The 15,053-nt window shown below is 43.2% G+C and overlaps 2 protein-coding genes across 2 annotated transcripts; both read left to right on the top strand.

Annotated features, from left to right (window-relative positions):
- The first annotated feature begins 8,654 nt into the window (after positions 1-8,654).
- LOC121536748 (claudin-10-like) lies at positions 8,655-12,311 on the top strand. Its single transcript, XM_041844260.2, has 5 exons — positions 8,655-8,943; positions 10,316-10,477; positions 11,396-11,477; positions 11,591-11,695; positions 11,834-12,311. Exons 1-5 carry the CDS (start codon positions 8,724-8,726, stop codon positions 11,982-11,984), a joined length of 720 nt encoding a protein of 239 aa, XP_041700194.1. The 5' UTR covers positions 8,655-8,723; the 3' UTR covers positions 11,985-12,311.
- Positions 12,312-13,097: 786 nt separating this feature from the next.
- On the top strand, positions 13,098-14,798 carry LOC121536745 (claudin-10). The gene is made up of 5 exons (XM_041844258.2): positions 13,098-13,403; positions 13,637-13,798; positions 13,891-13,975; positions 14,085-14,195; positions 14,344-14,798. The coding sequence occupies exons 1-5, from the start codon at positions 13,172-13,174 to the stop codon at positions 14,540-14,542; spliced, it is 789 nt and encodes a 262-aa protein (XP_041700192.1). The 5' UTR covers positions 13,098-13,171; the 3' UTR covers positions 14,543-14,798.
- The last annotated feature ends 255 nt before the right edge of the window (positions 14,799-15,053 follow it).

Below are 15,053 nucleotides of genomic sequence, written 5' to 3'. Positions count from 1 at the left end.
CTCGTTTGGGTGTAGGGTCTGATCAGAGCCTGAAGGTAAGGAGGTGCCATTCCCCTCACAGCTCCGTAGGCAAGCACCATGGTTTTGTAGTAGATGCGTGCTTCAACTGGAAGCCAGTGGAGTGTGCGGAGGAGCGTGGTGACATGAGAGAACTTGGGAAGGTTGAACACCAGATGGGCTGCAGCGTTCTGGATAAGTTGTAGGGGTTTAATGGCACAGGCAGGGAGCCCAGCCAACAGTGAGTTGCAGTAATCCAGACGGGAGATGACAAGTGCCTGGATTAGGACCTGTGCCGCTTTCTGTGTAAGGTAGGGTCGTACTCTGCGAATGTTGTAGAGCATGAACCTGCAGGATCAGGTCACCGCTTTGATGTTAGCGGAGAACGACAGGGTGTTGTCCAGGGTCACGCCAAGGTTCTTTGCACTCTGGGAGGAGGACACAATGGAGTTGTCAACCGTGATGTGAGATCAGAGCGGGCAGTCCTTCCCTGGGAGGAAGAGCAGCTCCGTCTTGCTGAGGTTCAGCTTGAGGTGGTGATCCAACATCCACACTGATATGTCTGCCAGACATGCAGAGATGCGATTCACCACCTGGTTATCAGAAGGGGGAAAGGAGAAAATTAATTGTGTGTCGTCTGCGTAGCAATGATAGGAGAGACCATGTGAGGATATGACAGAGCCAAGTGACTTGGTGTATAGAGAGAATAGGAGAGTGCCTAGAACTGAGCCCTGGGGGACACCAGTGGTGAGAGCACGTGATGCGGAGACAGATTCTCGCCAGCCACCTGGTAGGAGCGACCTGTCAGGTAGGACGCAATCCAAGAGTGAGCAGCGCCGGAGATGCCCAATTCGGAGAGGGTGGAGAGGAGTATCTGATGGTTCACAGTATCAAAGGCAGCAGATGGGTCTAGAAGGATAAGAGCAGAGGAGAGAGAGTTAGCTTTAGCAGTGCGGAGAGCCTCTGTGACACAGAGAAGTGCAGTCTCAGTTGAATGACCAGTCTTGAAACCTGACTGGTTTGGATCAAGAAGGTCATTCTGAGAGAGATAGCAGGAGAGTTGGCTAGAGACGGCATGCTCAAGACTTTTGGAGAGAAAAGAAAGGGATACTGGTCTGTAGTTGTTGACATCGGAGGGATAGAGTGTAGGTTTTTTGAGGAGGGGTGCAACTCTCGCTCTCTTGAAGACGGAAGTGACATAGCCAGCGGTCAAGGATGAGTTGATGAGCGAGGTAATGGAGAAGGTCTCCGTAAATGGTCTGGAGAAGAGGGGATGGGGTCAAGCGGGCAGGTTGTTGGGCGGCCGGCCGTCACAAGTCGCAAGATTTCATCTGGAGAGAGAGGGGAGAAATAAGTCAAAGCATAGGGTAGGGCAGTGTGAGCAGGACCAGCGGTGTCATTTTACTTAATAAATGAGGATCGGATGTCATCAACCTTCTTTTCAAATGGTTGACGAAGTCATCCACAGAGAGGGAGGAGGAGGATTCAGCAGGGAGGAGAAGGTGGCAAAGAACTTCCTAGGGTTAGAGGCAGAGGCTTGAAATTTAGAGTGGTAGAAAGTGGCTTTAGCAGTAGAAGCAGAGGAAGAAAATGTAGAGAGGAGGGAGTGAAAAGATGACAGGTCCACAGGGAGACTAGTTTTCCTCCATTTCCGCTCGGCTGCCCGGAGCCCTGTTTTGTGAGCTCGCAATGAGTCGTCAAGCCATGGAGCAGGAGGGGAGGACCGAGCTGGCCGGGAGGATAGGGGACTAGAGAGTCAAAAGACACAGAAAGGGAGGAGAGGAGGCAGAATCAGGAGAGAGAAGGATTTAGCACAGGGAAGAGATGATAGGATGGAAGAGGAGAGAGTAGCGGGAGAGAGAGAGCGAAGGTTCAGACGGCACATTACCATCTGAGTAGGGGCAGAGTGAGTAGTGTTGGAGGAGAGTGATAGAGAAAATGATACAAAGTAGTGGTCGGAGACTTGGAGGGGAGTTGCAGTGAGATTAGTAGAAGAACAGCATCTAGTAAAGATGAGGTGAAGCGTATTGCCTGCCTTGTGAGTAGGGGGGGTGAGAGGGTGAGGTCAAAAGAGGAAAGGAGTGGAAAGAAGGAGGCAGAGAGAAATGAGTCAAAGGCAGACGTAGGGAGGCTAAAGTTACCCAGAACTGTGAGGGGTGAGCCATCCTCAGGAAAATAACTTATCAAGGCGTCAAACTCATTGATGAACTCTCCAAGGGAACCTGGAGGGCGATAAATGATAAGGATGTCAAGCTTGAATGGGCTAGTGACTGTGACAGCATGGAATTCAAATGAGGAGATCGACAGATGGGTCAGGGGGAAAAGAGATAATGTCCACTTGGGAGAGATGAGGATTCCTGTGCCACCGCCGCGCTGACCAGATGCTCTCGGGGTATGCGAGAACACATGATCAGACGAGGAAAGAGCAGTAGGAGTAGCAGTGTTTGCTGTGGTAATCCATGTTTCCGTCAGCGCCAAGAAGTCGAGGGACTGGAGGGTAGCATAGGCTGAGATGAACTCTGCCTTGTTGGCCGCAGAACGGCAGTTCCAGAGGCTGCCGGAGACCCGGAACTCCACGTGGGTCGTGCGCGCAGGGACCACCAGGTTAGAGTGGCAGCAGCCACACGGTGTGAAGCGTTTGTATGGCCTGTGCAGAGAGGAGAGGACAGGGATAGACAGACACATAGTTGACAGGCTACAGAAAAGGCTACAATAATGCAAAAGAGATCGGAATAAAATTAATAATTTAGACAGGTTACCTTGCCGTGCATTGTCGTGCCCTTTTCACGACTGTGTTGGTGGTTGTGAACCATGATCATTATTTAGTGATGCGTACACCGAGGAACTTGAAGCTCTCAACCTGTTCCATTACAGCCGCTTTGATGTGGACATGCTCGCCCCTCCGTTTCCTGTAGTCCACGATCAGCTCCTTTGTCTTTCTGACGTTGAGGGAGAGGTTGTTGTCCTGGCACCACACTGCAAGGTCTCTGACCTCCCTGTAGGCAGTCACATCGGTGATCAGGCCTACCACCGTCGTGTCGTCGGCAAACTTGGTGTTGGAGTTGTGCACGGCAGTCATGGGTGAACAGGGAGTACAGGAGGGGACTAAGCACCCACCCCTGAGAGGCTCTCGTTTTGAGGGTCAGCATGGTGATTGTGTTGTTCCCTACCCTCACCACACAGGAGCGGCCAGTCAGGAAGTCCAGGATCCAGTTGCAGAGGGAGGTGTTTAATCCCAAGGTCCTTACCTTAGTGATGAGCTTGGAGGGCACTATGGTGTTTGAACACTGAGTTGTAGTAAATGAACAGCATTCTCACACAGGTGTTCCTTTTGTCCAGGTGGGAAAGGACAGTGGGGATTGCAATAGAGATCGTGTCATCTATGGATCTATTGGGGCGGTATGCGAATTGGAGTGGGTCCAGGGTGTCTGGGATGGCAGGTAGCTTAGTGGATAAGAGCGTTGTGCCAGTAACCGAAAGGTCGCTGGTTCTAATCCCCGAGCCGACTAGGTGAAAAATCTGTCGATGTGCCCTTGAGCAAGGCACTTAACCCTAATTGCTCCTGTAAGTCGCTAGGGATAAGAGCGTCTGCTAAAAATGACCCAAAAAAATGGTGTTAATGTGAGCCATGACCAGCCTTCCAACGCATTTCATGGCTACAGATGTGAGCGCTACGGGGCGATAATAATTTAGACAGGTTACCTTGGCGTTCTTGGGCACAAGGACTATGGTGGTCTCCTACTCTCCCGAGTGGCGCAGTGGTCTAAGGCACTGCATCGCAGTATGACATTTTTTTAAAATAATGTATGCACTCACTAACTGTAAGTCACTCTGGATAAGAGCATCTGCTAAATGACTAAAATGTTGTTGTTTTTTTATGTAAAAATGTGGTCTGCTTGAGACATGTAGGTATTACAGATTGGGTCAGGGGGACGTCAAAAATGTCAGTGAAAACACTTGACAGCTGGTCAGTGCATGCTTTGAGTACGCGTCCTGGTAAGCCGTCTGGCCCTGCGGCCTTGTGAATGTTAACCTGTTTAAAGGGCTTACTCACATCAGCTACGGAGAGCGTGATCACACAGTCGTACGGAACAGCTGGTGCTCTCATGCATGGTTCAGTGTTGTTAGCCTCGAAGAAAGCATAGAAGGTATTTAGCGCATCTGGTAGGCTCGCATCACGGGACAGCTCGCTGCTTGGTGTCCCTTAATAATCCATGATAGTTTGCAAGCCCTGCCACATCCGACGAGCGTCAGAGCTGGTGTAGTAGGATTTGATCTTGGTCCTGTATTGACACTTTGCCTGTTTGATGGTTCGTCGGAGGGTGTAGTGGGATTTCTTATAAGCGTCAGGATTAGTGTTCCGCACCTTGAAAGCGGCAGCTCTTACCTTTAGCTCATTGCGGATGTTGCCTGTAATTCAAAGCTTCTGGATGGGATATGTTCGTACTGTATGGTCACTGTGGGGACGACGTCATCTATGCACTTATTAATTAAGCCGGTGACTGATGAGGTAAACTCCTCAATGCCATCGGATGAATCCCAGAACATATTCCAATCTGTGCTAGCGAAACAGTCCTGTAGCTTAGCATCCGCTTCATTGGACCACTTCCGTACTGAGCGAGTCACTGGTACTTCACAAATGAATCCCTTATCTGTATCAGGCCTGGTGTGCCTGTATATCGCAGGTGAGTCTCTCCAGCAACCCAAACAGACAAAGACAATCTACACACAAAATGTGCTGCTGCATTAGACTTGCAGCAACATTCAAATGAAAGGCTTCAAACTCTTTCTGGCCTGAACACCCCTTTTAAATAAAAAGGCCTATCCAATCAGATTCCTAACTCAGATTGAGCTCAGGTGTGATGAATTACCAACATCATTATTTTGTCCATATATGGAGTTCCTGACAGGGCCCCAATTCAACACAAATTCTACAGGAGCCAGATATGCCCATATATGGAGTTTCTGTCAGGGTCCCCATTTCAAAATGAATTTGACCCAATTAAGACGGTCAGCTCCTGACATTTGCATTTGGGTTAATTGAATTCATGTAATGCATCATGTATTTTCATGATATAGGTTCCTGTTTCCTTTTCCAGACATACATTTTGGGGGGTTCTTTCTAACACATATACATTGTATAATAGTGAGTTTATAGCCTTTAATGTTTCTTTAAGGTCAAACGAAAGGTATTTTTACCGTAATGCTGCATTCGTAAACAAGTGGGAAGTGGGAATTTACCACACATGACTGTATGAAAAACCACTTGAACACCCTTCGAACTGATAACTACTAGTGGAAAACTCGTCTATCATTCCTGAGCTCCGACTTCTCCCACATGCTGACCTCTGACGTCACCTACTAAGTAAACGACCATGATAACAGAATTTTCCGCAGTTAAATGTAACAAGAAAACATGATTTATAAAAAGCAATCTATTAATATGGTTTCTGAAATCTATAATTTGTTTACAAGCATTATAGCTGTACTTTTAGTTTATGGTTGACACAGCTTGTTGGCCATTAGCCAATCGGCATTTCTCAACGAGTTCAAAGCACGTCAATGCGTCCAACTGGTATTTACGACTTCACAACTGATAAATTCCCACCTCCCACTTGGTTACGAACGCAGCAAGTTGGTCTTCCTCTAAGCAGCAATAGTTTACTAGTAACTGGACTTTGTCACATTGCTGATTGTCATATGGCTTACTGATTGTCCTTTTTTTTTTATGTTAATATGATACTTCACCTCACTCAAAGACCAAATCTGGAGAGCAAAACAAAAAGCCCCCCCCCCAAAAAAAGAAAGAAAGAAAATAACCGTCAGTTGACTTTATTCTTCCATGTCTTTCCCTCTCTTCTCAGTAAATGGTGCGAGGCAAAATGTCGTTAGTGTAAATCATTTCTGTGGAACACCTGTCCCCTGTGTAATTTGCTTGCTTGGGGCATTTTATTTATTCTCTTTTTTTATCTGCTGAACCCTTTGAAGAACCCTTTTGGGCTCCAGGTAGAACCCTTTTGGTTCCAGTTAGAACCTTTTGGGTTCCATGTAGAACCCTTTCTATAGAGGGTTTTACATGGAACCCAAAAGGGTTCTCTTATGGGGACAGCCGAAGAACCCTTTTGGAACCCTTTTTTCTAAGAGTGTACTAATCACAGACTAGAATGGATAGCTGACAATTAAATGATTCATATTTGGCATAAGATTTATCTGGACAGTTGATGGTGTCACTCTTAGCTAAACATTACAGAGTTCTATGTGCAGAACTGATGTATTGAAGCAGGAATATCTTCATAAGTCATCAATTTGTTAAATACAGGAACTAAACTAAAACTGCATTATTTAAAACACAAAACTGAAACGTTTGGATATCCAAGAATAATAGGCATTGTACTGTCCAGTATATAATAAGTATTCACCCCCCTTGGATTTCTTCACATTTTATTGTGTTACAAAGTGGGATCAAAATGTATTTAATTGTCTTTTTTTTTGTCAACAATCTACACAAAATACTATTTAATGTCAAAGTGGAAGACAAATTCTAAAAACATTATTATAACTTGATTAAATAAGTATTTACCCCCCTGAGTCAATACATGTTAGAAACACCTTTGGCAGCGATTACAGCTGTGATTCTTCTTGGGTAAGTCTTTAAGAGCTTTGCACACCTGGATTTTGCAATATTTGCCCATTATTCTTTTCAACATTCTTCAAACTCTGTCAAGTTGTTGGGGATCATGGCTAGACAGCAATTTTCAAGTCTTGCAATAGATTTTCAAGCAGATTCAATTCAAAACTGTAATTTGTCCACTCAGGAACATTTACTGTCTTCTTGGTAAGCAACTCTAGTGTAGATTTGGCCTTGTGTTGTAGGTTAATTGTTCTGTGAAAAGGTGAATTCCTCTCTCAGTGTCTGGTGTAAAGCAGACTGAAGCAGATTTTCCTCTAGGATTTTGCCTGTGCTTAGCTCCATCCCGTCTTTACCGATGTCAAGCATACCCATACCATGATGCTGCGACCGCCATGCTTGAAAATAAGGAGGCAGTTACTCAGTGATGTGTAATATTGATTTTCCCCAAACATAAGGCTTTGAATTTAGGCCAAAAAGTGTATTCCTTTGCTGTGTTTTTTTTCTTCAGTATTACTTTAGTGCCTTGTTGCATACAGGATGCATGTTTTGGAATAAAAATGTTTCTGTATGTTTGTATTCTTCTATTCACTCTGTCATTTAGGTCATTATTGTGGAGTCAATACAATGTTGTTGATCCATCCTCAGTTTTCTCCCATCACAGCCATTGAACTCTGTAGCTGTTGGCCTCATGGTGGCAGTTGCCTTCCTCTCCTGAATCTCTGTTCAGAAGGAAGACTGTATCTTTGATGTATCTGGGTGGTTAAATACATAATCCACAGCATAATTATTAACTTGATATCCAATGTCTGATTTGTTATTGTTACCCATCTACCAATCACTGCCCTTCTTTATGAGGCTTTCGAAAAGCTCCCTGGTCTTTGTATATGAATCTGTGCTTAAAATTCCATACTTGACTGAGGGACCTTACAGATGTTGTATGTATGGGGAACAGAGGAAGGGGTAGTCATTCAAAAATCATGTCACATAGAGTGAGTCCATGTAACATATTATGTTTCTGGATCATTTCTTTTGGATATTTAGACTTTAGAGATGTAGCGCTTATGATAATTCCTTTTTGTATGGTATGCTTTGCATGTGAAATGCAAGTTCATCTCTCAAAACTCCCTCATGTGGTAGTGTTTGAAACTGTGCATGTAAATAGTTCACCACTAGATGGGGCTCTAGTGTAAAAAAGAGTTGGGAAGAAAGTATTCCTTCTGTATCCCTATGAATTAATGTAGGATCTATGACTATGTATAGCCTTTTGTTTGCTTGTTTTGTTCAGTTGATCCTTCCTGTTATGTTTGTCATATCGGATGTCATTATACTTCATTTTTAAGTACCATGTCCTCTACTCATTATATTGTATACATTGAGTTGCTCCCACCTCTCTTCTCTCGTTCTCTCTCTGAAGCATCAGTCCATGTTGCGAGTGATGAGGGTTAATGAGTGATCAGTATTATTCCATTTTTAACCTTATGAGAAACTTTTAGTTTGCCCATTTTCTTGTTATTTAATACTTAAATCACTTCCCTATGAGCAGGTTGTTGTGACAGAGTCGAAAGTGGCTGTATGATGTTCTCCATGCTATATGTGATGATCCCCCTTTGAGATGCACAGGGGCTTTCAGGCTGGTTGTGCCTGTTGATGTGCCTTCATTAAGTTATCGGCCTATAAGTTCTAAATGTTCTGAATCATGTATATTCATCCTGTTGTTATGTGAGGCATCATGAAGTCATCATGAGACATTTTGACACATCATGACACCATCTTTGACCATTCAACACAGTTAGCTGCCATCAACTCTATCACAGTGAGTGACGTGTGTGAGGTGAGGTGGTGGAGGAAGGTAGACACCATTGGTCAGTCGTTCATAAAGAGGGCTAAACCCCTCCCTACTGAATATGAAACAGTCCAGGACATATTAACCATCAATTCCAACATGGCCATTTAACCTGGGTTACTACTCTAGAGCCCACGCCTGGGATTGTCTTCAACAATATTCATTGGCCAGTGGACCATCAGTCACACCGTTACTCTTTTGTCACCGCTGAAGTTCTCACCAACTTCAGTAGTAAGCACTGTATTGTACACGATGAGTAACATGGTGACAGAGATTTTGGCCTTTATTCTGACCACGTCTGGCTGGGTCCTGATCTCCTCCACCATACCCACGGATTACTGGAAGGTGTCCTCTCTGGATGGCACGGTCATCACCACAGCTACCTTCTGGTCTAACCTGTGGAAGGCCTGTGTCACTGATTCAACAGGAGTCTCCAACTGCAAGGACTTTCCCTCCATGCTGGCACTGGACGGTCTGCTCAAAGTTTATTTTTTGTCATTGGGAAAGTGTCTTATAGCAGCTGCTTTACACGCTTGAGAGGGCCTACTGGCCTGCGGTGATACAATACACAGCTTTGAAACTGTAAGAGCTCCTTATATGAGCCAATTATTGTGATTCTAATGTCCTCATTGTATAAATGTATAGTTATCCCAATTTTTTGTTCAAGATGATCAAGTGATTACATCTCAATGCATTCATTATGCATGGACTAGTTGTAAAAGCTTGTTACATGGATTGTATTCAATTTCGTGGGCGCTAATGAAAGTGCAGTCTGCAGGCTAGCAGTGTTTCAGCATCTGGTCAGCGTGTCTCAGATGAGGGTCAGTGGATCTGCCACCTCAGTGTAACTGTGCCACAGTTCAATTTCAAGCTCATTACTTGGAAAAAGAAGGGCTCATTACTTGGAAAGAGAAGGGCTCAGAGCTTGCCAGTGCTAATAGATTTTGGGGGAAGGCACAATGCAAGTTTTCTCCCAGGGACAACTCATCTACCTTCAGAGATGTCAATGTTTAGCCTAACTTCATGGGAGTTGAAGGCTATAAATTAAATTTACTGGGAGCTTGGGGCTTTCTCCCATGGCTGGCTAATTTCTGGGGTTAACCACCAAGCTAATATTTGCCTGTTAATCACATCTCAAAGGCAGCTCCAATTTCAAGACTACAAAAAAAAAATGTTTTATTGTCACATACACCGGATAGGTGCAGTGAAATGTGTTGTTTTACAGGGTCTGCCATAGTAGTACGGTGCCCCTGGAGCAAATTAAGGTTAAGTGCCTTGCTCAAGGGCACATCGACAGATTAGCATATCTCTTTACTTAGAAACAATTACTGGTTGTGCTTACAAATTACAGTTTATGCGTACTGAACCAATGTGTTGCTTGCACAGTTAGCTGAGCAAATGAAAAGTGAAATCTAAGCAAGCCTAAATATCTTATATTGAGTGATAATTCACTTAAAATGTGTTTTTTTACTACCAAGCTACAATATTGGCAATATATTTTAGCTTAATAAGACGATTAAGGTAAAATATCTTGAAATAAGATAAATTACTTATTTTAAACTTTAAAAAAGGCTTAATACAAGCAAAATTATTAAAATAAGCAAAATTATCTGCCAATGACGTTAGATAATTTAGCTTTCACTTTTTGCTGTGTTGTGATCCTGTATGGTATGTGGGTGTAATGAGATGGGGAGGGCATTGGGGGAAATGGCTGGGGTACATTTAGCTATTGAGAATGCTTTTGACTATGCTTATAACTACAGCTGACCATACATCAAATCAAGATGCATGGCCTAAAGGTATGTGTAACAGATGTCTGACATGGTCCACGTTTGTTCTTCCAGGCTACATCCAGGCCTGCCGGGGTCTGATGATCACTGCTGTCTGTTTGGGCTTCTTTGGTGCTGTCTTCGCCTTGGTCGGAATGAAGTGCACCAAGATTGGGGGATCAGACCAAAGCAAAGCCAGGACAGCTTGCATCGCCGGGGTCAATTTCATACTCAGCGGTAACTATCATGCCACAGCCATTGATCAAATCAAATCAAATCAAGTTTTATTGATATACAACAGGTGTAGACATTACAGTGAAATGCTTACTTACAGCCCTTAACCAACAATGCATTTATTTTTAAATAAAAAAGTAAAATAAAACAACAACAAAAAAGTGTTGAGAAAAAAAGAGCAGAAGTAAAATAAAATAACAGTAGGGAGGCTATATAGGGGGGTACCGGTGCAGAGTCAATGTGCGGGGGCACCAGCTAGTTGAGGTAATATGTACATGTGGGTAGAGTTAAAGTGACGCATAAATAATTAACAGAGTAGCAGCAGCGTAAAAAGATGGGGTGGGGGGGCAGTGCAAATAGTCTGGGTAGCCATGATTAGCTGTTCAGGAGTCTTATGGCTTGGGGGTAGAAGCTGTTGAGAAGTCTTTTGGACCTAGACTTGGCACTCCGGTACCGCTTGCCGTGCGGTAGCAGAGAGAACAGTCTATGACTAGGGTGGCTGGAGTCTTTGACAATTTTGAGGGCCTTCCTCTGACACCGCCTGTTATAGAGGTCCTGGACGGCAGGAAGCTTGGCCCCAGTGATGTACTGGGCCGTACGCACTACCCTCTGTAGTGCCTTGCGGTCGGAGGCCAAGCAGTTGCCATACCAGGCGGGGATGCAACCAGTCAGGATGCTCTCGATGGTGCAGCTGTAGAATTCTTTGAGGATCTGAGGACCCATGCCAAATATTTTCAGTCTCCTGAGGGGGAATAGGCTTTGTCGTGCCCTCGTCACGACTGTCTTGGTGGGTTTGGACCATGATAGTTTGTTGGTGATGTGGACACCAAGGAACTTGAAGCTCTCAACCTGTTCCACTACAGCCCTGTTGAATTGATGTTACCAAGTCTGCAGCACTGAACGTTATTTTCTTCTCTGCAGGTCTCTGCTCGTTGTCTGCATGCTCCCTGTATGCACACAGGATAACATCTGAGTTTTTTAACCCCATGTTTGTCGCTCAGAAGTGAGTAACTAATTTGATGTATAGGATCAGACATACAGCAGTGACACACATGATCCTGGATGAAGTAATACTGCTGTTAATTAACCCGTCTCCTTTGTTCTCCTGTTTTCCAGGTATGAACTGGGAGTTGCCTTGTTCATTGGTTGGGCAGGATCTATCCTTTGTATTCTGGGAGGGGTGATATTCTGCTTCTCAATAGCAGATAGTTCCACTACAAGGTAAGTCATACAGTTCATTAATGATGTGTAATGATATTTGGTCAATTACATGTTTGGTTTACTTAACATTTTTCTCTCTCTCTCTCTCTCTCTCTCTCTCTCTCTCTCTCTCTCTCTCTCTCTATCTCTATCCTCTAGTCACACAGGCTATGCCTACAGAGAAGCTACCTCTGCCTCTCATGTCTCTTCCCATCCTAGAGGGCATGCACAGCCCATGAGCCAGAGGCCTCCACCAGAGTACAGTAGCTCTTCTAGAGTACAGCACTTTGATAAGAATGCCTATGTATAAGGGATGATAGGACAAATGCAGAACCAGAACAGCGGCATGGTCTCGAGAGGCCGACTTACCTCCATACCAGTTAAAAGGGGGAGAAAGAATGTGTTACAAGACTGGCATTGTGGCCCAAATCACGATTGATCAGAAAGAGGTCACTGCATATTGGAGTTGATCCCCCAGTTCACCTATTTATGATAGCACTAATTTCCATGCTGAGTCCAATGGAAATCAGTGCCTTTTTCAGTTCATAAGAGATTGGCTGATATTTTTGGCTTAGATACTTTCCTTTATTATATGTGAGCCTTCTGGTAGACCTAAACAGCAAATCAAAATACAGCGTCAATAATAACCACTTTTCTATACAATTGTTGATTTTCTTTCTACTTTTTTGATAATTGTTTGACATTAAAGTATGTGAATTGTTATATTGTGTTGTCTTGCCTGTCTCTAACTGTACGACACACATTAAAATGCTGTTAATCTATAATGACAGAACATTTAAAACAATGTTTCACAGCGAAACATCATGTTACTAAACTACCTTCCATGACATAACCATCAACTACAGTTTGTTTTACAATCAAAGTATCTTTGAGGTCACTTTTGGAAAAGTGCTATCCATTTACAGTCCCTCTAGTATATTTTAATAACTCATTATTTATAGTCCTATTTCAGAAAATCCTAAACAATTTGTATTTAGCCTATTACAAAATCATGTGTATTTGTGCTTGTTTCAAATAATCCTCTCTCCCTAAAAGATTATGTAATTACTATGCCATTACTAAATTCCTACCACTAAATATAGAGTCTATAATAAAAGTTGTTTCAGAATGTTACATTTTAAATAAACTGATTAAAACAAAGGGTTTACCAGCATGACTCAAATGAAACACTTATCCTTTGTGTAAAGCTGCCAGTGATGTGATTCCTTTCAAGTTGGACCCACACTCCTTACAGTTTACAGTAAACAGCTTCCAACATGGTTTCAACAACAGAGCCCACATCAACACTCTCCTATACACACACCATGTCATCCAGTCCAGAGAGATGTGTTATCACCTACTGAAACAAGACAAGCATCAACATCCTGCAGCAGACCTGGCATCACGTGTGTCCTGAGTCTTGATCCCTCACACACACCTCTTCAGGAGCGCCTAGGAGCAGCGGGTTAGCACACCCATCCTTTCTCATCTGGAACCATGAGGAAAAGGCTGATCCAGGTTTTTGGTTTCCTGATCTCAACGCTGGGATGGCTTTTTGTGCTTTGCACCATGGCGATGGATTACTGGAGGATCACCCAGATAGGTGGCCAGGGAGGCTCCTTCATTATCAAGGTGGCCTGGTACTGGTCCAACCTGTGGCAGGACTGCATCACTCACTCGACAGCAGTCACCAACTGCAGAGACTTCCCTGTGCTGTGGTCTGTCACACGTAAGAACACCGTTCAAACATCTCATTTAAGTTTTTGAAATATAGATTACATTGTAGGATCTCTGCAAATTGATTACAATCTTGTTGCAATATTTCATACTCAAACATCACTTTGAATTCTTGAGAGCAGTTTGTAACTATTTTCTAATGGGAAGAGCAACAACAACACAAACTTTGTGCTGATCGATGAAATGTTGACTCATATCTACTTCTCCTTTTTTTTTTTTTTGCAGCTATCATCCAGGGAGTGAGAGGCCTGCTGATGTGTGGACTAACCCTTGGGTTTTTTGGTGCAATATTTTGCTTTGTTGGCATGGAGTGCACTTATATTGGAGGAGGGGAAAAAAACAAGGATACCCTTTTATTTGCTGGATCCGTATTTCACTTTGTCGGTGGTAAGTACTGTCCATGATATGTTTGGTTCTCCAAATGACAGACATTGTTTTCCATCAACATTTCCTGGTATGACTGAAACCTCTTCACACAGGTGTGTCAGACTTAGCTGCATACTGCTTATACATCAACAAAGTCGCAAGGAACACTTTCACTCAATCTTCGCCAGGAATCCTACGGTAACATGACTATTTCAAAGGTCTACAATGCTGTTTGAAATTAAAAGTACAAATTAACAGCTGCAAATATTAGTAACTGTACTGATTTATGCTTTCTACTCTTGCTAAGGTATGACTTAGGACCTCCCATTTTTACTGGAATAGTTGGATCTTTTTGCATCCTCTTAGGGGCCATTCTCTATGCTGTGACTGTGTACAAAGTCTTATTCCCTACAGCAAAGTAAGAACAAGTCATTTGATCAGAATGATAGACATTCATTATATCTCTGAACAATAAGATCCCATCATTCCAGCATGCCATCATTGTGTTTTGCCTTCATTGAATAATGGCAATGAGAACTATGTTGTATCTTGTCTCATTATTTCAGAGTGGTGCATGCCCATGGTGGTCCTGGAACACGAACATACATGGCCTCTCGGTCTGGAGGCAGAACCCTCTACACTGGATACTACAGACCACCCAGACAGTACAGATCCTACGGATCAGGGAGATCCAGCAGCTCTAAACTCACTAGGATCTCCCAGATAACACCTGAGAAACTGTCAGACAGAGATGCCTTTGTGTAGTGACACTGGCAACAGTACTAGTTCCAGACAATGCGTTCGTAAATACCATTAAGATGAAGTCTATTAAGGAAAATTGTGAACATTGTTTTTTTTCCAGCTACATTATTTGATTGTGTCTTTTCAGGTCAATCTTCATTTGATCACTCGGTTGTTGCTGAGAATTTTCCTGCGCAGAAGGAAATACTAATTCTAGTGTATTCAAGGTTTAAAAAGGCTTCTAAAGTTTGTCATTTCCACGTTAAAATGTCAGACTTGATTTATCGTAACTAAAAATCTATCAACCCCTACAAAAAAGTAAATTAATTATAATCCACATAATAATTAACATTTCCCTGTTACTGCAGGATTATTTTCCTGCTGTGAGAAACTGGTCAAATTAAGATAGTACATCTGTATTGCTATGAAATCGGTTTTATTTTACAAACATGCCACATACTGTTAAGCTCATCTGTTTTCTGTCTGTATGATTGTATATAATTGTGATTTTTATGAATATAAATACAACTTTGGA

Source organism: Coregonus clupeaformis, chromosome 23, assembly GCF_020615455.1.
Source record: "Coregonus clupeaformis isolate EN_2021a chromosome 23, ASM2061545v1, whole genome shotgun sequence".
Classification (NCBI taxonomy): domain Eukaryota; kingdom Metazoa; phylum Chordata; class Actinopteri; order Salmoniformes; family Salmonidae; genus Coregonus; species Coregonus clupeaformis.
Note: the sequence above shows the minus strand (reverse complement) of the source record. Positions and strands in the feature narration are given on the sequence as shown.

Coding starts and splice junctions, on each gene's coding strand:
- LOC121536745 (XM_041844258.2), top strand. CDS start 13,172: ATGAGGAAAAGGCTGATCCAGGTTTTTGGTTTCCTGATCTCAACGCTG. Junction 13,404..13,636: donor TGTGCTGTGGTCTGTCACAC/GTAAGAACACCG, acceptor TTTTTTTTGCAG/CTATCATCCAGGGAGTGAGA. Junction 13,976..14,084: donor TCTTCGCCAGGAATCCTACG/GTAACATGACTA, acceptor ACTCTTGCTAAG/GTATGACTTAGGACCTCCCA.
- LOC121536748 (XM_041844260.2), top strand. CDS start 8,724: ATGAGTAACATGGTGACAGAGATTTTGGCCTTTATTCTGACCACGTCT. Junction 8,944..10,315: donor CTCCATGCTGGCACTGGACG/GTCTGCTCAAAG, acceptor TTGTTCTTCCAG/GCTACATCCAGGCCTGCCGG. Junction 10,478..11,395: donor GGTCAATTTCATACTCAGCG/GTAACTATCATG, acceptor TCTTCTCTGCAG/GTCTCTGCTCGTTGTCTGCA.